This window comes from Pelodiscus sinensis, chromosome 1 (genome assembly GCF_049634645.1).
Source record: "Pelodiscus sinensis isolate JC-2024 chromosome 1, ASM4963464v1, whole genome shotgun sequence".
Classification (NCBI taxonomy): Eukaryota; Metazoa; Chordata; order Testudines; family Trionychidae; genus Pelodiscus; species Pelodiscus sinensis.
This window is the reverse complement of record NC_134711.1, coordinates 106,987,927-107,008,344: the sequence shown is the minus strand read 5'-3', so window position 1 is coordinate 107,008,344 and position 20,418 is coordinate 106,987,927. Positions and strand designations below refer to the sequence as shown.

At 44.3% G+C, this 20,418-nt stretch overlaps 1 protein-coding gene across 2 annotated transcripts; it reads right to left on the bottom strand.

The window, feature by feature from the left end:
* Position 1: 1 nt before the first annotated feature.
* On the bottom strand, positions 2 to 19,982 carry LOC102449642 (TRPM8 channel-associated factor 2-like). 2 transcript variants are annotated; one of them, XM_075940765.1, is made up of 9 exons: positions 18,587 to 19,982; positions 17,607 to 17,675; positions 14,409 to 15,042; positions 11,462 to 12,429; positions 10,132 to 10,226; positions 9,632 to 9,845; positions 7,096 to 7,335; positions 5,540 to 5,877; positions 2 to 4,101 (listed from the first exon to the last, which is right to left on the bottom strand). In XM_075940765.1, exons 3-9 carry the CDS (start codon positions 15,023 to 15,025, stop codon positions 3,838 to 3,840), a joined length of 2,736 nt encoding a protein of 911 aa, XP_075796880.1. In that variant the 5' UTR covers positions 15,026 to 15,042; positions 17,607 to 17,675; positions 18,587 to 19,982; the 3' UTR covers positions 2 to 3,837. The 2 variants fall into 2 exon arrangements, with proteins under 2 accessions (XP_075796880.1, XP_075796886.1); XM_075940771.1 differs by lacking the exons at positions 17,607 to 17,675; positions 18,587 to 19,982 and having other exon boundaries at positions 14,409 to 16,795.
* Positions 19,983 to 20,418: the final 436 nt, after the last annotated feature.

Here is a 20,418-nt window from a genome sequence, read left to right as displayed (position 1 = left end):
TAGTGTATTGACATTTGGGGCATGAGGGTTGCTTTATCCCCTTTTTTGTAAATAAATGTTGTGTATTTTATGATACATTTTAATAATTATTTTTTGTTTGAAAATTGATAATTAAACATTTGATGTGTTCTCTGCCATTCTAAAACATTGAATTAAGATCTTGTGCCAGTTGCAAGACTCAGAATACAGTACTACTACTTTCTTTCATTCAAATACTAGATAGTTTATTTCTCCATTAAAATTTGACTCAGACTTCAGGAGCCAAATTCAATTCCCTGTTTCATGGCCAATAAAGTATAATTTGCTCTGCCTATAAAATGCAGACACTTGCAGCATCGTGGTAGGACCTGATGCAGTGAGTTCCCCTAGAACTTAACATTAAAAATATTAAGATTAAAACAACAAAATACAAACATTAAAATAAAATTACAGTCTAAACATTGATCTGATCAGTACATTGTACATTGGACAAACGTCTCAGACACTTCGCCAAAGAATCAATGCCCACAAAACAGATATTAGACAGGATCACAAAGAAAAAAGTTTCTTGCCATTTCAACCAGAAAGGACACTGTCTCAACGACTTAATTACCTGCATCCTGCTTCAAAAGCCTTTTAAATCTGCACTTGAAAGGGAATCCTCTGAACTGTCGTTCATGCTAAAATTCGACACTTTACGCGGGGGTCTCAACACTCTAGTTATCTTACCCATTACAAAGATAGCTTCCCCAGTTATCACCTCTAATATCATTAGCTCACAGACATTTACCTTCCCCCCCCCCCCCACATCCTCCTTCTGTTCTGAAATTTGATTTGTCCTTTTCATATGTATTTTTTTTGTTTTAATTGTATCCTTTGGTATATATGGTTGACACTATTTTCTTCCACTATTTGATCTGGCCCACAAAAGCTCATCATCTAATAAACCATCTTGTTAGTCTTTAAAGTGCTACATAGTCCTGTATTTTGCTCCATAATTTCAGTTATTCTTCCTAAAATCTCGAACAACAACAGTTTACAAAGCTGAACATCTGCCCCAGAATATTGGCAGAGGTGGAAACCCCATAGCTTTCTACCATTCCTTCTCCTACCCAAATGCAACCAGTCACAGAACCTACACCACAGCTTCCTTTATCAAGCTGCCATGGTCTTGGCCACAACCCTTCCCCTCTTCTGAACCAGAGATAAGTGACTGGAAAGTAGTAGTGAGGAGTCATGTACATTCAATGGGTTTTGAATCCTTCCACAAAAATGTTAAGGTGTTACCATGGTTGCACACGTCCCATTTCTAGGACAAACGTGTAATCACACATTAGAGCCCTGATGGATGCATCCCCTCAGTTTCCCCATGTAAAATTCCACTAGTCTTACTGGTTTCAGTTTCTCCCTAAGCAATTCAAGTACTGTTAGATCACATCTAGTCCATCACTACATTACAGACACATGCTTAAAAACCTTGACCTGGAATAGGTCTACACTAAAAGATTGTCATTACAGATCTTAGTCTGAAAAAAAAAAATCCATAGCTATCAGAGTGAATGCAAAAAGAAATAAAGCAGCATTGTAGTTAACAAATGATATTAAAGAAAGAAATTCTGGAGATCTGGCAAATTATATAAATTTAGGCTATTTTCCATGTGTTTAATAATGGGGTTTCTAATCAAGGAGAGTTAGGAAGGGGTAACCTCAAAAACTGTTATTCCTTGTGTGTTTGCTGAATTACCAAAGATTAATTCCTGCTCATTTTGGCGGTCTTATGTTTCTATTAAAGTCAATGCCCATGGGGTTCATGCCTCCTTGATGCCAGAAAGCTGAACCAGTCAGGCTCACCAAAAGGAATACCCTAGTCCATCTCCTGAGAAGAGATAGTTTGTGCATGCTAACCATACATCAGGGAGTGGCGTTCAGGCATGCAGCTCTGTGCAACCCCCAGTGCAGGCCAGCCACTAAATGCCAGTGTCAGGACCTAGGTTTGCTTCCTTAAAGAGAAATAAATCAGCATATTCTGAAGGAAATTCAGGTGCATGGCAGATATTTGTCTCACATGACCATGAAAGCAGAGAGAAAAGTATTTCTTGGATCTATCCACATTCTTGCTCTACCAAATTCAGAACTGTGAAAAATAGGTCATGTGCTATCTGATTTAGGAGGTTAATAATATAAATTTAGACAGTATGGGTTATAGGCTTGCCAGTTAGTCTGATGAGAAGATAAGGTTCTTGTCCTCAATTCGGGCTACACAGAATATGCAAAGAACCCTCGGTGGTATGACAGGATGCTCACACAGACAATAATAGTTTTACAAAACTTTTATTGAGATATAGGGAATTGTAAACAAATGGTAAAGTAAATAAGGGATACCAATGCAGTACTATTATTCTAAAGATACAGATTGTAATCTATAAAGCTTTGATTAATATATTCAACACCCTTCCTTGATAACCTGGAGATGGAGACAAAAGACCAACTTTGCATTTAGCATACCAAGAAAGTTCAGGTCCAGGTTCCTCAATTCTGGAGTGGGAGGTGCCAAATTTAGAAGAAGCTAAAGCTAAGAGCTATTAAAGTTGACTAATTAGTTTACTTAACTGACAAATTAAAACTAAATAGACTACTAGAAAAAAAAGAGTTTAGAGACTTAGGACAGTGACCTTGTTTTCTAAGCTAATTTCTAACTAAAACAAGCCCCTGGCATCTCATATATGGCTTAGGTGCTTGGGCCTTCTTATGTCCAAAATAAGAAGGTACACTTATTTCAGAGGCTGGTATGTTCGTACATATTGATGACATGTACATGCATATTAATGATGTTGGATTATTCTCATGTTATTTTTGTTCTCCTGGTTATTTCAGTTCTTTTTTTTGCAGTGTACCTGTTAAGTTTGAGGGTACAGACTCAGAACCCCCTATGCTATCCTGCTCATTATCTATGTTAAAGGTCACAGCTATATCTGGACCTTATGCTTTATCTTATTTACTTAGGATCCCATACATATGTAAGCCAACTTTGCCTTAACTCAAACTACTTTAATATAAACCTACCATAATAAAAGTAATAAAAACCGTAAGGACATTAGAAATAAGAAAAACATCTCTATAGGCAAGCAAGCACATTAGCCCTATAAGCTACACACAAGCTGAGATCTGGTCTTGTGTTTTTTACCCTATACTATACTGATTTCGTTTGGTAGATCAGTGTTATTGATCACAAGGTTATTGGAGGGGGCTGTCACTGAAGGCTTGCCACCCTTATTTCTGTGCTACTTTCAGAGATGGGTGGCCAAAGAAGGACAGCTGCTAACCGAGGGCCCAGCTCTGCAAGGCATCAGCACAGAAGTAAAGGTGGCAATACCACACCATTCCATCTTTACAGCAGTGCTGCTGCTAGCAATGCTACTGCGGGCTTCAGAACTGGGCTCCCGGCCATCAGTCACAGCTCTCCATCTGCCCAGTTCTGAAGACAGTACCCTCCGCCAGCAGCAGCACATAAGTAATGGTGGCAAATACTGAGACCTCCCAACAATAACTTTGCAACTCCCCACCCTGACAATGTCATTTGGGTTCAGGACCTGACAGTTCTAACCCCATGAATTTCAGGTTTAAAGACTCTGAAATCATGAAATTTACAGTTTCTAAAATCCCATGACTGAAGTTAACTAAATTGAATCATGAATTTGGTATGGTTCTATTTAGACACCATGGTGATGGGTATGGTTTATAAGTCAGAAACAGATAGAACATTTGCACCCTGGTGATTCTGGCAGTTTTATACTCTAGGAAACATAAAATTCCCAGATAGCTTTAAAACATTTCTCACAATTTCTCATTAATGAGGTATCACCGCCAATTCTTTATTGCTTTATTGAAAGCTGGTAGCAAAGGGTCAGTCCACATAGGCAGAGACTCCAGGTTCTTGGAGACGTCATCCTTAATAGGCCAACCCCACATTTTAAAGAAAGGGACCAAATTCTTCTTTACTTGCTGAGAGAACTTCTCAGCCCACAGGTTCATCTTGGAAGAGTTGTCTGTTGGGATGTTAGACATTTTCTGGTAGTCTGAGAACAGCTGAATGAAGGGTTCCCAGCCAAAGGCTTCCTGCAGCTAGGGAGCAACATGGAGCAACATTAAAACTGTAGCCTATGCCCCTAAATTAAGGTTAACTATAGACATTGCACCTCATCCCACCTCCTGAACATTCATGATCAAGCCTACAATTATTACTAAGTACACTTCATGAATATTAACGGTTACCACATCTCTGAGCAGCTAGTTCTTTAATTGCTGTCATCTTGGGAGTCAAATTATAGAAAACCTGCTTCAGTGTTTAGACTTAAACGGTTAGGAGGGGCCTTGAAAACCTGATCTACTCTGAAAAAGGACTCAAAATAGCATCTTGGGTATTTAGTGTGATTCCCACATTTCCAAATAAGATGTTTATTTGAAAAGCCAGCCCTAGAAAGTCAGCCTGAGAGCTGGACAGCCCCAGGTTCCTAACTGTTTATATACCAGTACTAATAAAGGCTCTGCAGACTGGATCGGGCCTTCACTAGCATCTGTACAACACCATTATTTTCAGTGGATTTCCATGCGTGTAATCAAGTGAGAAGATTATATTTATGATGCACAAGTACAGAAACTAGTTAGCTAGATTTGGCTCTGCAAAATGAAGAGAACACTAACAAAAGTGAACAGATACACCCTAGCAATACATCTGAAATAAGAAGGTTCAATTTTCAAATTAAATCACCTTCCAGAGTGGAAACACACTTTAGCTTGCATATTTTAATGTGCTGATTAGTTAATATATGCCACTATTGCCTTCTATTAAAGATAGCAGGGCCTTAGAAAGAAATAAGCTTTCCAGTGAAGAGTCTCATTTAGCTGAAGTTCAGTAGTCATCTCGGAGAGGTGTCTGTCACTCGTTTCTAGACCAATGAATTTACTGACTGGAGCACCCAGCTGGACTTTCTGGCTATGTCTCGACTGCACAGTTAAATCAGAAAAAGATACACAATTTGCAGTACGCAAACTGCATATCTATCTTTTTCTGATTTACTTTCGAAAGAAGCTTTTGCAAAATTTGACACATCTAAATGGCACCAAATTCTGGGGAAAAAAGCGCTCTTTTGAACCATCCCTTATGCCTTGTAGAATGAGGTTTACAGGGATGGCAAAAGAGTGCGTCTGTTCTTTCGAAAAAAATTCAAAAAAGTATACCTGTTCCTTGGATAAGGTGTTGCTTTTTTGGGATACCTCTGGTATTCTGGAAAAGGAATGCAATCTAGACGTAGCTGTGACAGAGTTGAAAGAGGAGGGGAGTGGCAATCAACAGCGCCACCTGGGAAGCCCAGCATGAAGCAATCCCTTCTTCCTACCCTCAGAATCCCATTATGGAGCTCTCTGTGAAGCACCTTAGATCCACTAAAAAATGAGGAAACTGATAAAAACCCCACACTTTGAAGGGACCATGAGACCTAATCAGGGAGCAATATTTGTAGAAGTTTCATAAGAATATCTGACTCCATTGCCCCCATCTTACTTGCAGGTAGGTTTCCAGCGCAGTCCAGACATTCCAGTCCTTTAACGGAGCCTCTCTCTCAAGATAACCTGTGACCCGCTCCTTCCGGCGCCATGCTTTAAGCTCTTCATGAGCTCTCTCCCTGGGAATCCCCAGCACTTTCTCATGCACGTAGACAGACCAGAGGTTGCAAGTGGCCTCAGTGGTGTGAGGGGGGAATTCCCATCCTCTCTGCTGCTGGTTGTGTCCCAGCTCATGGATGGGACCCCATAGGCCATTGGCTCGCATATATTTCATGTTTACTAACTCCTTCACTGAATCCAAATGGCACATGATGGGGTAGCCGGAATGCATCCAACCTACATCCCACAGCAGAGGGGAACTCATTTTAAAACAGGTACTTTATTGCATACTTTAGAACAATCCAACAATTCACAATAAGTGATTCATCTGGCACATTCAATCCCTTGTTCTGCTTACGAGAGGCCCACAAGCAGGACTGAAGTTTCCTCACATTTTATCTGATAACTAAAATTATTTTTAAAAATGTGGCTTGGTGTATTTGATGCTCCACAATTACATGCTGATCCGTGTTGCTCAGGTAAGTCATGCGGGTTTGTTTCTATCCCCTCCAACACCACCACTGAGTTGTGCACAAGTGTAACCCACACACCTATGGGGCATGGTTCATTGTCCCATGCAGTGGCACTTAAGACTACTTACAGCAAGAGATAAGAATAATGAATGAGCTCTACAGCCAAAGCTAAGCAGCAGCTAGCTTTATAGCTCAAGCTGTAAAGGCTCCTACACCAAGATCCAGAGGTTCCCAGGTTCAAATCCACTCAGTAGCAGTTACAGAAGGACTTCTGGAGAGAATACTTGCACATGGGCTTTAAACTCAATTTTCACAAATACTGGCTCATGCAACTCTAAGCGTTCTTTTCTGAAGAACTCAGTAACACTTGCTCCAATACTCATGAAATGAGCAAACAAGAGGAGCAGAGCAAGAGAATTCAACACACAGAAAAAAGTTATTTGGAGCAGGGACCATCTTCTTGGCCTGAGTTTGTGCAGTGCCTAGCACAGTGGGGTCCTGCTCTGGGACTGCGGCTCCTGAGTAACGCACATAATAATAATAATAATAATAGAAGAACGCACATTAAAAACCTTCCTCCTCCCAAACAAAACACTCCATTGCACACACAGTTCTCCCCATGGGGAAGAAAATGAGAACAAGTCACACATGACAACTCTTAGAAGGTGCTCTACTGCTAGGATGAGGAGGGTGGTATTAGAACAGAATTCATTAAAACATTACAAATGAATATGTGAGGGAAAATATTTCAGGTTGGGCAAATATCACATATCGTACTGTGTTTTCTTACCATATTTTACCCAGCTCCCTTAGCATAGCAACAATGACTAATTCTGCCATAGGAACCTTAGGATGCATACAGAAAGTGAATGATTGCCCCCAAAGCAACACAATGGAGACTGGCTCCTAATCTCCACTCCTGCTCAGCTGTCTGTGCTACTACACTACTCAGCTGCCTTTTACACCAGGAGGACATACTCACCAGCTGAGATTTGAACGTCTGCTACGATCCTTTCTGGCCGGGGAAATCTGTGTGGTACTGCTGCCAGCTCAGCTACCGCTGTCATTATCTGCTCCCAGAGGTTCAGAAGAGGCTCCGGGTTCTCTATTTGGCAAATGCTGTTGGAAGGTACTGTCAGGATTAGGTTCTTGGTAGCCAGTTCCCCCCATGGAGCAGGATAATGCCGGATGCTTGTCAGCCACTCATCCTTAGAGGTTTCTCCTGAAACCATGTAGTAACAAGATTAAATGCTAACATGTACAGCAGACTATATCATTTCAGCTATAACTTTTTTGGGTTGTTTCAATTCTAAAAAAATCAAGAAACTCAAAAGAAAGATCTCCCAGAGCAACATTAACACAGCTCTACTGCACCTTTCCCTACCACATGGATGTGTGTTAAGTTCATAGATGCTACGAAGTTAAGATTTGTTTTGATGGGTTCTAAATGGATGTGGCTACGCAGAAACAAAAGACAGGCTATTACTGTAAAAAAAACCTCTTAGTCTTCAGTGCAAGTAAAAAAATCTAACATTGGTTTTAGAATTTTATTTTGTTGCTCATTTGTGTATCTGAACTCTATCTACATAGAGACAACAGTGAAGGGGGAAGGAAGTTAGAGTCGTGATTTCAGGGAAGGAAAAGTGTTATACCCTTTTTCCTGTTGACACCTCTAACATTTAACTTTAAAGGGAAATTTTCATTGTAATAAATGCTGCTGTAATATAGCCTCTGCTCCCTGTGATACTATAGCCCATATTCTTCTTAAATACTGTTATTATAGCATAACTGATTGGTTGTGAGAGATATCATGCATATATCATTTTTGTATCTAAGCTTAGGAATATTGGGAAAAGACAAAATGCAATCAGTCTGGCTAGCTAACTGGGGACAAGTCAATGAACCATTAGGAACAACATGCTCATCTCCCGCATTCCCGAGCTTCATTAGCATGATCTTGCCAGCGCGCTAGTTCGAATCACAGCTGATTCGAACCAGGAAGTGCGCACCAGGACATGTTAGTTTGAACCAAACCCCTTGGTTCGAATTAACGTTACTCATTTTTTGGTTTGAAAAGTGGTTTGGTTCAAACTAACGCGTTTCGGTGCACACTTCCTGGTTCGAATCAGCTGTGATTCGAACTAGCACACTGGCGAGATCATGCTAATGAAGCGCGGGATATTTAAATCACTGCTTCATTGACTATTTTGAATGCCTGCATTTGTATCCCTAGTTCGAACTAGGGTGCAAGTGTAGAAATACCCTTAGGCACTATGGAAAATGTTACCAAAATAGTTGAATGAATCAATTTTGCCCCCTAACTGTAAGACATTTCAAACAGCCTTAAAGTTTTCTCTATCCAACTAGCCATATATATTCACCAGACACTTATAGTAATGTTGCTTATGTCAAACTAACTCTAATGTAAACCTGGCCTAAATGTCTACACTACAGTGTTGTTCCTGTCAATGTCAGTCCCCCACTAGACTAGACTAACATAATAACTATTTCCATGAAAGGCATAGTCAGGGGTGACGTAAGGATCCTAAAGCTGCCCCTCCCTTCAGTTCTGGTACCCCTGGCATAGTACTTAGGTTCAGGGGCGGCCCTAGACTAGCTGCCAGCAACTGGCGCCCTAGGCGAACCATGCAATTGGCACCCCCGCTTCCAAACCTCTCAGTGATATTGAGCCACCATTTGGCGCCCCATTTAACTTGGCACTCTAGGCGACTACCTAGTTCGCCTATATCGATGGGCCACCCCTGCTAGGTTGATGTAGTTATGGTGACACAGAGTCTATGCAGACACTGCCTAGCTTACATCACCTATCCACACTGCACTGAGCTCCCACGCTCAGCCCCCTCCCCACACATTGCCCCATTGAAGTTAGTGTGTATTCTCACCAAGAGCAATTGCACAACCAGCAGAAGGAGGGTAGTATGACCATAAAACCACAGTAATCACTGTGGTGGCTGTATGTCAGCTTAACATAGGATGACTTAATTATTTAGTCTACCTACACAAGGCCTTACATATCCTTTCCTTGTACACATGGCTCCTGAGCACAGGTGTTCATGTCCCCTAACCATTGTAAAATACACAATAATGTGTCATAATGGTTTTCTTTCCTTTACCCTCTTCCTCAAGATATGCGGGAAGCATCTTAAGATAGCAAAGTATTCCTGCTTCTCTACTCGGAGAAACTTGGGAGCACACCGACACACATCCTCTGATTGATAAAAGAACAAGACTGAAAGTAATACCCAAAGGATTAGAAAGAAGAACTTAGTTTATGCTCTCTCAAAATTAATATATACGTTAAACATGATATAGCCACTTGGAGGCAGTAGAGGTGAAAGATGAGAGAAGAGGCACTTGCAAGCACTGAACAGCTGATTAAGCGCTATTCCAACTGAAGTTACGTACACTTAGAGATATGCTTGTGTGTGTGTCTTCAAAATTAGCAACTGTAACAGCAGCTAACAAAGACTGTGCAAGGCATTTATGCATGTAGTTACCAAGCCTGAAGAAAGGAGCCTGCATAGCCCCTTTAATGGTGATAGGCATGTTACCCAACTGGCTGCCATACGGCACTTCGATGTAAATGAGGCCACCCCAGATAGAGGAGACAGACATCTTCCGATCTTCAATGCAGTGCTTGCTTATCACCACAGGGGCTCGTCTGAACTCATTTGCTCTGCTGAGATCATCTGAGTGGCACCCAATGTGTACCTGGAAGAATAAGGAGTAAGTACAGAGCCCACTGTCCTGTCTGTGAAATGAACAAGAAATGGAATCCCTGCAGGGGATGGGGAGGGAGAAGAGGGCAGAGACCGGAACTGACCCAGAGGCCAGCATCTGTAGAAGAAAGATTCTTTTGACATTTTCCAGAGAAGAGCTGCATTTTCAAAGCAGTTTAATAAATAATAATAATAATAATATATTGGACGGAGAATAGAGTTTAAATTCAACTCACCAGTATTTCTGGACAGAAAGAGCAACAGATTTATGAGATTACCTTCAGGCCACATCTGATCATGGTACTAGGGAATATTAAGGTGGCTGTGCTCCCAGGAGGAAGGTAAAGTCCTGTGCTCATCCATGCAGTGTCACCTGTAATCAACCACAAAGGACAGGCCATAAACACCTTCCTCGTTTCCTATAGAAAAGGACCTGGACAAATTGGTACAGTAACATTTGTGAATAATAGTGTGCCAGTCCTGGGAAGAAAGGAGGCATGACAATACCTGTAGCTGGGAAGGATTTTAGGCTTTAGGATATTTTTTCATCATGGGAGATGGGGACTGTGGAGGGTGTATTTCCAAGTGTGAGCGTCCTGTGGATTTATCAGTGTCATAGAGCTGTTTCCCTATCCAGGGCAGGGAAGGGGTAAAACTACCCAGGCTGGTATCCCAGAGGAACGTGTGTAGCAAGGTACATCCTCTTTTTGAAGCTCTCCAGTGACAGTCCTTTGATTACTTCCCTTTGTTGGGAACAGATTCCTTAGCCTCACCAAGTGCTACTGTTAAGAACTTTCTCTTAATTACTACATTTCCATTTTCTTAGCTTCAGGGAAAGGGCTTAGCTATGTTCTGCTTGTAGACATTCCATTATACTTAGCTCTTACATAAGTGCTTTTATCAGGGAAAGTTAAACACCCCAGGAAGGTAAGGAATTAGAATAATCAAATGCACATGAACTGAACTAGTGAGAGGAGACTGAACAAATAAATTTGGCCTGATTAGACAAGGCTTGATTCTGTCAGATCAGGGAATAAATATCGGAAGACATGCCAATTGCTTGGGTCATTTAGTATTGGACTGGATAAAGCAATGGAGAACAGGGTTGTAGGGTAAAACCTACCTTGGCTTCTAGAAGGGGTGGAGGGAAGAAAATGGAAAAGGACTAAATGTAACTCAATTCACAGTTTCTATTGTTAACCTATGATTAAGGATAAGATTGTCAGGGAGGTCACAGATTCTGTGACTTTGCTGTTTCAGCTTTAGGCCTGGAGCTCCGAGCCACCGCCACTCGAGGATCTGTAGCTGTCGGTAACTGCCATGAAAAGATAGGGGCTGGAGTAGCAAGTCCCCAGCAGACAGTATCTCTTTTTATTTTTAAAGTAAGAGTCTTGAACAGGTCATAGGCTTCGGTTTACTGCCTGCAACCCATCTGGTTATTTTTACTAAAAACAACTATGACAACACACTCAACCTTATTTACAATTCTATGACCAAGCAATATTCTAGTCATGGTCTCATCCGGTTCATGGAAAGCAGTACTATTATTTTGCATGTTCTACAGATGACGCCACCTGTGGGTGGTAATGAATGGACAGTTTCTCTCACCTGGGTTCGTGCCATTGATTTCCACAGTGATGCGCTGGATGGTGCGTAGGTCACCGAGTGCTACCCTTGCACAGTCGGGTGGCTTTGTGGCCAGCTGGGACAGAGGCACTGCCTTCTTGGAGCTGTTCAGGACTGGGCATTCCTTGAACACAGGTAGGAGCCCACTGTGGTACAACATCTTGTACAAGATAGGGTGGAGTGAGGAATATCCGAGGCCGTCACCCACAGGGATTCGGAGGAATTCCATGCAGTCCTGCTCGAGCCTCTTGAGCCACCCCTTCAGGGGCTGCTGAATTCCCTCTCTCTTAGCAAAGTGCTGCTGGAACTGAGAGAGAGCTCGGCGGAAGTGGTAACATTGTGGCTCGTCCGATGGTCGTAATACTGGGTATTTATAGGCCTCCATGTGTTGCCCCAAGATGCTGATCCCAAACTGGTTGAGGATTTTATTGCCAGGATAGTCAGCGATCGCGTTCCGGTCCCTATTTTGGGAAGCCCACCACCAAGCCTGACCTCCAATCAGCAGGCCCCCTCCCTCTGCCACAAATTCATGGATCTTCTTGGCCTCTCTATCACTGTAGGACTGGCAGCAGTAAATGCACAGATTGTCAGTGGGAGCTGGGATCTCACATGCTGCCATCTTCTGCTGAGTGAGCAGGTCGTGCAGGCTCTTCAGCTGAGGGTGGATGCCAATCCCCCCTTTCTTCCCAGCACCTAGCCACTCGATGGCATTGAGAAGGAACGGCATCAGCTGCGGGGCATATGTGTGGCTCTCATGCGTAGCTACTACCACACGGCCCTGGCCGTAGTGAGCAGCTGCAAGAAAACACTGGTAGGAGCCATCCATGCCAAGGGGGAAGGCCAAAGCCCCATGGACAAGCACACGAGAGGGCACGCCACCCGTCACTAGATCCAGCTTGGACACCCCTCTTAAGAGAAGTTCTAAGTCTCTGCGGAGATCTAGTCCATGCCTGCAAAACCAAGGGAGATAGCTATCAGGTAAAATAGCAATACTTGCACAGAATCAGTTAGTTAGACCGACTGGTTCATCCACTCTAATTTAAAGAGTATTTTGATCCTGCTCTGGGCAGAGCCACTTGGCTACCTGAGCCTGCTTCTTCAGCCCTGAAAAGGTAATGTCCATCTGAGTAGTCCTGAATTCTGCTGGAGGTGTTTGAGTGTGTGCCTAAAGCCTTCCTCCTCTTATCCACAGCCAACACCAAGCTGTTCCTTCTCCCATTCCACCCAAAATAGCCATCCCTTTTTTCCACACCACATCCAGTGTTCTCTTTTTCCTTTGTTATAAAGCAGAGCCTGCCTTCTGTTGACCCTTTACTGTGCATCATGATGTGGCTGCTACAGGTCATTCATTCTTACCTTTTACCTTCTATTATATAAAGTGGCCACACATGGGAAGCAGATGGTGCCATGCAAATGACTGATGTGGCAGCAGAGGTAAGAGTAGTGGCGATGGGCTTTTCACCAAGTAATTGAAATAATCAAATAATCAGATCTGAAGGGATAGTGCTTAGCTCTGGAGCATAGCAGTGAAATTGGCCGAGTTACATGCCTAGAATTACACTTTTAAAAAGGCAATCTTTTTTTTTTGGAGAACACACACAAGCATGAATTGCAGTGCTACTGCAAAAACATCAGCCATGAGTTTCTTATGCAACTTTTAGCAAGTCACAGAGTGTCTGTTCTTGGCTTGTTTAACGGCAACTACTCCTACATGGCCTTCAAATCTGAGACCGTTGCAAATCCTTCACTACTCCTTCCCTAGCAAACTACCTCATGCATGAGCTAGCAAAAATCTACTGATGCTGTGATTTTGTTGGGCAGACAGTGTAACTACCTCCTACCCAGTCATGTAGCTCCCCATTCCTTCCTCTACAGACTTGTGTCCACACAGAAATTGCACCAATGTAAGATGTGCCAGCGTAACAACTCCCAGAAAGTTTGCTGGAGCACTTTCACTGCCTGGCTCTTGAGCTGACATGTCCTGGTGCTTATGCCAACACAACTGGTCAGGATTCTTTTTAAGCAAATAAGATTTGCAACAAAGATACATTTTCAAAAACTGTCTTCAAAGTTTTGACATTCAGCCCTCCACACGTGAAAGCATCATGGATTTCTTCTAATCGCATGGTACACTAGGGATTGAGATGAGCCACACAACAGGACCTCACTAACAAGCTTGGCTATTAGGTCTCCCTTAATAAACCAGACACAGCATCTAAATTTAAACCAGGGTCCTACAGTGACAAGAAACAGAATGTCTCTTCTGCTGTGCTAAAGGAAGTTCTCTGTTAACAGCTGCCAGAACTTTCCAGAGGTGAGCACTGTCTCCTCCAGTAGGTTCTCCCCTCTCCCGTCCTGTAGGCTCTCCCCCATGTTCTGCAGGTTCACCATGGTGGGGTGAGGCTCCAGGTTTAGGGATGGGGGTTCCTTACCCAGTCTGGTGGCAGGCAAGATGGCAGTGCTCCCGCCCTGCTGGCCACGTTGTGCTGCAGCTGTAGCTGTCCCCAGTGGCTACTCAGTATTGCATTCCTCCTCCCTGTGCCCCTCCCTTTCACGTTCCTCCTTTCTCTGTCCCGCCCCTTCCCATGTTATAGAAAACAATCCCATTTCCAGCACTTCACATTTTCCGGGCACAACCAAACCCTGACCTTGGTTTAAGTTGGGTAAGAGGAAGTTGCATAGTAAATTTGGTGGTCCTAGCTCTTACAGTTTAAGAGGCGTTCTTGGATTTTGAGAGCGAGAGAGAGAGATGCCTTCAGAGACTGTACAGTACTTTTCAGAAATAGATTTCCCATATTAAAGCTAGTGATATATATAAAAAGCACTTTATAAGGAAAGCAGATTACCACCTTAACTATGGAGAGGCTATATATTTTACAGTACTTTTAATGATACTGTTAAACATGCATGGAATGGCCTTGATACTCACGATGTGATTAAAGGAATCGCTGGCACCGTTCCCGAGACGTTGAAGACTCCCGTTGCACCATATTTAGCTGTGAAGTACACACCAGCCACACTGGTGACACGGTTCCCAGGGAAATCAAACAGCACTCTCTCTGAGCTGTGCTTATAGGACCAATACCAAGCCTGACCCCCAATGAGCAACCCTCCACCTCTCTTCACAAACTGGACCAGGTCCTTCATCTGTGTATCACCATAGGCATCGGTACAATAAACCGCGAATGAGGATGTGACTGCAGAGCAGGGCTGCGTTCTAATGCCAGACTTATGGAGAATCGCCATAAGAGCCCACAAGTTGTTGTGAACACCCACTACTGCTTGTGGGGAGGTACTGAGCCAGGTGACAGCATTTTGAAGGAACTGGGCCATCTTGGGGTTCCCCAGGTAACCTTCATGAGCTACCACCACTATCCGGCCCTTCCCATACTGGGAGGCAGCGATCAGGACCTGCCCCTGAGGATTCACCAGCACGGGAAAAGCAGTCTCTCCAATGAGCAGCAGCTCACAAGGAACACAGTCACCCGTCAGGTCCCAGTCCTGGATATCAGCCACCAGCAAGTCATAGGCAGCAAAAGGATCCATATTATGCTTCTTTCTGTCTAGAGTAGAAATAATAACAAAAAAATTCACATATATGATCTGGTTCTTCTTTTCCAGGTGTGACCCGACTGTGTCACAAGCCAAAATACAATGCCATAAGCACGAATTATAGCCCGCATGCCTCTTTGCTATCTGCAATGCCTGCTACTGTTATTCTCTTGAATACTGGGCTATGTACCAGGCCCAGAGCCAGCACTAAAAGATGTTTGTATGCTGCACTGGGGCATAGGAGTCGAAGGACAGAGTGTTGTGTAACTTTCATAAAGCTAAATATGAACTAATGGCCCATTTAAATGAACAGACTTTGCATGTACATGCACACATCTATTTTCTCCCTTGGAGATATATTAACTATTTTTGAGAGACACTCGCTAAAGTTCAATGCTGAACTAAAAGCCATTCTTTCTTTGCAATTTGAGTACCCCAGCAAGTCAAGCATTTTAATCGGAGGAAAAACTGCAGCCGTATTTACACTCTTTGCTCACCCATTTGGAATGATTTTAAACTGTCCTAAGATAAAGTTAAAAGCAACCACCACCAGGAAAAGCGAGGCGACAGATGAATGAAAAACCTATCAAATAGAATGTGTGTACCAAGTTCAGAAACTGGTAAAACATATCACAAAACCTTTGTCCCACCAAATGAGGGTATTTCAAAATAACGCATCTATACACAAAACATTTCAAAATAGCATTTTGCTATTTCGAAATAGCACATCCACACTGGGTGGATTCTGAATCGCATTTAAGGCTGGTTGGAACCAATTCCAGCAGGGTACCAGGTCAGGACTTACTGTGTGGGGCTGCTGCCTGAGTCCATCTGAGGTCTGTGCTTAAAGGGACCGCCCCCCCGGACAGCCAGTTCTCAGATTTCCCTGATTGTTTGTCTACCTTGATGAGGGACAGACAAACATTTTGCCTCTGGTTGCCCTCAGTCGAGACACCACAGCACTCTGCAACATGGAGGCTGGGCACCCTGGTGCTTCTCCTGCCGCACACACATTTTCAGAAGTCACTTAGGCTCCTATAATCATGCTTAAAAAAGGTGTGAGCCCCAAAGTTACATAGGGTAAAAGTTTCCAAAAAACACCTAAACCTAACAGGACACCAGTCTTTGATGAAAAACTGCATTGTTTAAAAGATGAGAGAAATGATCAAGCAGCAAGACTAAGGCAAGCTGCTTTGGAGGAAAGATAGCATAAATAACGCTGCAGCATTTCTTCAGATAAAACCCCTTGTTTGCCAGATGCATTTCAAAAGAGAATAGCTTTCAATTCTGCCCTAAACATGGCAGTTAAGAAAGCAGCAAATGGGCATACACATACACCAAACCTTTCTCCACCCTGATAACAACTGAACATTAAGGGTGTTGGAATACCCTGAGTTGAATTATGTCAACTTCCAATTCAGCACACTAGCTTCTTTTCTCAGGCTGCATCTAGATTTGCGCAAAATCTTGCTGCCTAAGTAGCCACTTTTGCGCAAAATCTTGCTGCCAATCTACACTGGCCACTAGTATTTGCGCAAGAACGCTGACTTCGTAATGTACAAAATCAGTGGTTCTTGTGCAAATACTTTGATGCTCCCGTTCCGGGATAAGCCCTCTTGCACAAGTATTCTTGCCCAAGAGGGCCAGTGTAGACAGCCACCTTAATTTCTTGCGCAAGAAAGCCCGATGGCTAAAATGGCCATTGGAGCTTTCCTGCGCAAGAGAGCGTCTATACTGGGCATGGATGCTTTTGCGCAAAAGCAAATCTTTTGCACAAAGGCACATGCCAGTGTAGACGCTCTCTTGTGCAAATACTTTTAACGGAAAAACTTTCCCATTAAAAGTATGTGTGCAAAATCTTGCCAATCTAGACACAGCCTCACTGTCGGGGACTCGAACCCAGACAGCTTCGGTTCGTTGTCTGACCGCAGAGACAGGCAACACCAGCAAGGTCTGATCACAAGCTCTTTACTGAAGAGTGCACAACAACAATAGAGAGCGGCCCGTCTCCACTGAGACCACGATTTCAACAACAAGTAGGTTTAGAGAGACAGTTCCATCCCATCATAGACTATTCACTTAAGCAACCCACCCCCCCTTTATCAGTTAAAAGCTTCTAGTGTGCATGCATACCTAGCCAACTATACAATGTGGCCTTAAGCAATTCATAATGCATCAACAACTTTATCAGCACAGGAGACAAGCACCAGAAAACAAGGAGACAGGGAGTTAAGAACAGCCAGAGACCAGAAACAGGGAGTTAGGACAGGGAGTTTCCTTATCAGTTCTCTAAACAAGCTGTTCACCAGCACAGCAGGTACAAGAATGCAGCTTTTCGCTTCTCACTTTTTGCAGTTTAAGCAAGTATCTAAGGTACGCCCCTGCTTGAACCATGTCTCCAGTTCTGCTCAAGGACTACCCAGAAACCTTTGTTAGCCTCTTTTGGGTCTGTCTTAGCATAACTGCTCTAGGCCCAATTTCCTGAGGCCTATCACCACCAAGACTTACGCACACAAACAAGCCTACTGAATTCAAAGAGTAGTAGATGCTCAGCATCAGCGAGAGGCTTCCTTACCTTTCCTCCAGGTATAATGTCATCAGCTATTGCAGGAGAAAAATCTAGAGTCTTGAACTGAAGTCCTGGCTAGTAAGGAAGAGAATACATCATTTTCCAAGTATTTGGTTTCAAAAACACATTGAGTTATTCGTAGGTCTAAACAGTGTTCTTCTAATTATGCTGCATCTTAAACAAACAAAAAAAGTCTTTCATGTAAGGCCCTTGCCTCACAAATACACAGTACAGGCAGTCCCCGGGTTATATGGATCCAACTTACATCGGATCCCTACTTACAAATGGGGTGAGGCAACCCCGCACTAGCTGCTTCCCCCCCAGCAGACCAGGGAGACGCAGAGCGGCTTTTCTCAGCAGATACCTCAGCTTGAGAATAAAGGACTGAGGGAAGTGAGGTGAGAGAATAAAACTGAGCTCTGGAGAAATGTTTGGCTAGAGTTTTCCCTACAATATGTACCAGTTCCGACTTACATACAAATTCAACTTAAGAACAAACCTACAGTCCCTATCTTGTACGTAACCTGGGGACTGCCTGTAACTACTAGGGCTGTCAATTAGTGGGTGTTAATGCCTGCAATTAATGCAGGGCAGAATTAACACATTTAAAAATTAACTTGTGTTAATAGAGGGGGTCAGCAAACCAGCATGAGCTGTTCCAGAGCTAGTCTCTGGTAAGGTACAGTAATGCAAACTGCTGCCAGAGGGCACACAGAAAAAAGCAGCAGCAAGAAAGGAGAAAAAAAGACCCCGAAGATGTCCCAACTCTAAGGGAAAAGTAAACAAGAAAAATAGAGACCCTGATACCCATCCCTCTCCCCTCCCAAGTGACTATATTTAAAACAAAACAGCTGGGGAAGAGGGGGCTTGCCTAAGCTGTCCTCCCTGCCCCCCCAGCAGGGCTCACCCAAGCCACACTATTTGCCTGCTGGGGCTGGGACTGACCTCCCCCCACATCTGATTCTTGGGCTGTCCCAGTAGCTCACCACATCCAGCTGCAGGCTGTGCTGCTTGGCCAGTTCCAGCTCCTTGTGTTGCTTCTCTGTTCCTTTTGGCTTTCTGAGCACTGCCAGCCTGCTGCTCAACACAGGGTCTGCACTGCTTGGCCTGTCTGTGTCTGGTTCTGTCGCTGCAGGACTTCTTGTACTCCTCTTTCAGCTCTCTGTCTTTGCAGGACCTCTTCTGCACACAGCTCGCTCTGCTCTTTCAGCTCCCTGTTTGCTCAGAGAGCCAGAACAATCCCCACTTACAACCTGCCAGTCAGGCTGAGCTGGAGTGTTGACTGCTTTCCATTGTCTCTGGGGTCTGTCAGTCTCATGAACCCTTCCCCTTCTGAAGCTGGTAAACCAAAAAACTCCCACAGAGTTTTAGTAAGGGGTAACAGTCCCCTTACATATAGCTAGTGAAAGGGAAACTATTCAGAGGGACTTTTGTAAAGATAATGAAAGTGAAAATAGAGGGACTTTGGTGCTTGTAACCCAAAGAGCAGGCAGTATGCCGAAGGGTGTGTCTAGACTACACAGTTTTTTTGGAAAACAGTTTCCTTTTTCGAAAAAAACTTCACCCACGTCTACACTACCGCCACATTCTTTTGACAGTAAATTGAAAGAATGCGGCAGTTTTGTCAACAGCGGTAAACCTTATTTTACAAGGAATAACGCCCTTTTTGACAGAGATCTGTCAAAAAAGGCGTGTGTGGACGTGGGAGGGGGGGTTCCCCAAAAAAACCAGACCTTCAGGGAAAAGCCCTGGTGGACATTCCATCTGCAAGAAAAACCTCTATTGTTCCTGTCTGTAGCCATTTCTTAAAGGCACAGGCGCCCTGGATAGCCATTGTGGCAGGAAGGCAGCCAGAGGAAGCCACTGACCACACAGCTCTCCCTGCCTGTCTACAAGTGCAAGACCCCTGAGGGCCTTCCAGGGAGCTGTCCCATGTGCCTCGCAGGGGCACACAGAGGCGAGCTCCAGCTGGTCAGGGCCAGAGGTCCTGACTCTTTTGGAACTATGGGGAGAGGAGGAATCACTGCAGGCTCTGCATTCCCGATGCCACAGTGCAGATATTTATGCCCGCATGGCCGAGGGGCTGGCCAAAAAAGGACATCACCCCAGCCCCTTGGACTAGGTGCGGGCCAAGGTAAAAGAACCGGAGGCAGGGCTATGCCAGGGCCCACGAGCTCTACCTCAGGGGATGCACCTCACCACTTGCTTCCAGGAGCTGGACAGAATCCTGGGGGGTGGGGAGCCCCTCTCTGCCCCAGTTCTTGTGCAGTCCGGGTTGCAGACACCCGTCCATCACTGCCAGGAGGGTGTTGAGGACAACCCAGAGCAGCAGCTGCAGGATAAAGAGGACGACGACGACGACCCCAACTGGAGTCTAGTCACCCTGACGCTGGAGGCCTCACAGGCATCTTTTGACACTGGTGAGGGAACATCAGGCGAGTGGTCAGGGTCACACGCACAGAATGGGGAAGGTGCGAGCACAGGGAATGCGGGCCAGTCTGCACATATGATCTGCCTGGACAGCTTGCACCTCTCTGTGCATGTGCAAGCATATTCATTCCCAGGGCATACCTGGGCTGGCACTCACAGCTCGGGGAGGACCCCACACATCTGACCCCAGTTCTCCCCCCACCAAGAACTGCGGGAAGCAGGCTGGTCACAAGGGCACACGCATGACACTACACAGACCACCACAAGTGTCACACCTAGCACTCAGGCATGTATGCACAAGCCACAACAATTGCTCCTGCAGACAGTGCTGCTATGGGCAGGCGGTGGGTATGTGGGTGGAGGCCCTGGGAGACCCAAGCTGCTCCAG

Coding starts and splice junctions, on each gene's coding strand:
- LOC102449642 (XM_075940765.1), bottom strand. CDS start 15,025: ATGGATCCTTTTGCTGCCTATGACTTGCTGGTGGCTGATATCCAGGAC. Junction 9,846..10,131: donor TGATCAGATGTGGCCTGAAG/GTAATCTCATAA, acceptor TTATTCTTCCAG/GTACACATTGGGTGCCACTC. Junction 7,336..9,631: donor GGCTCCTTTCTTCAGGCTTG/GTAACTACATGC, acceptor ACATGGTTTCAG/GAGAAACCTCTAAGGATGAG.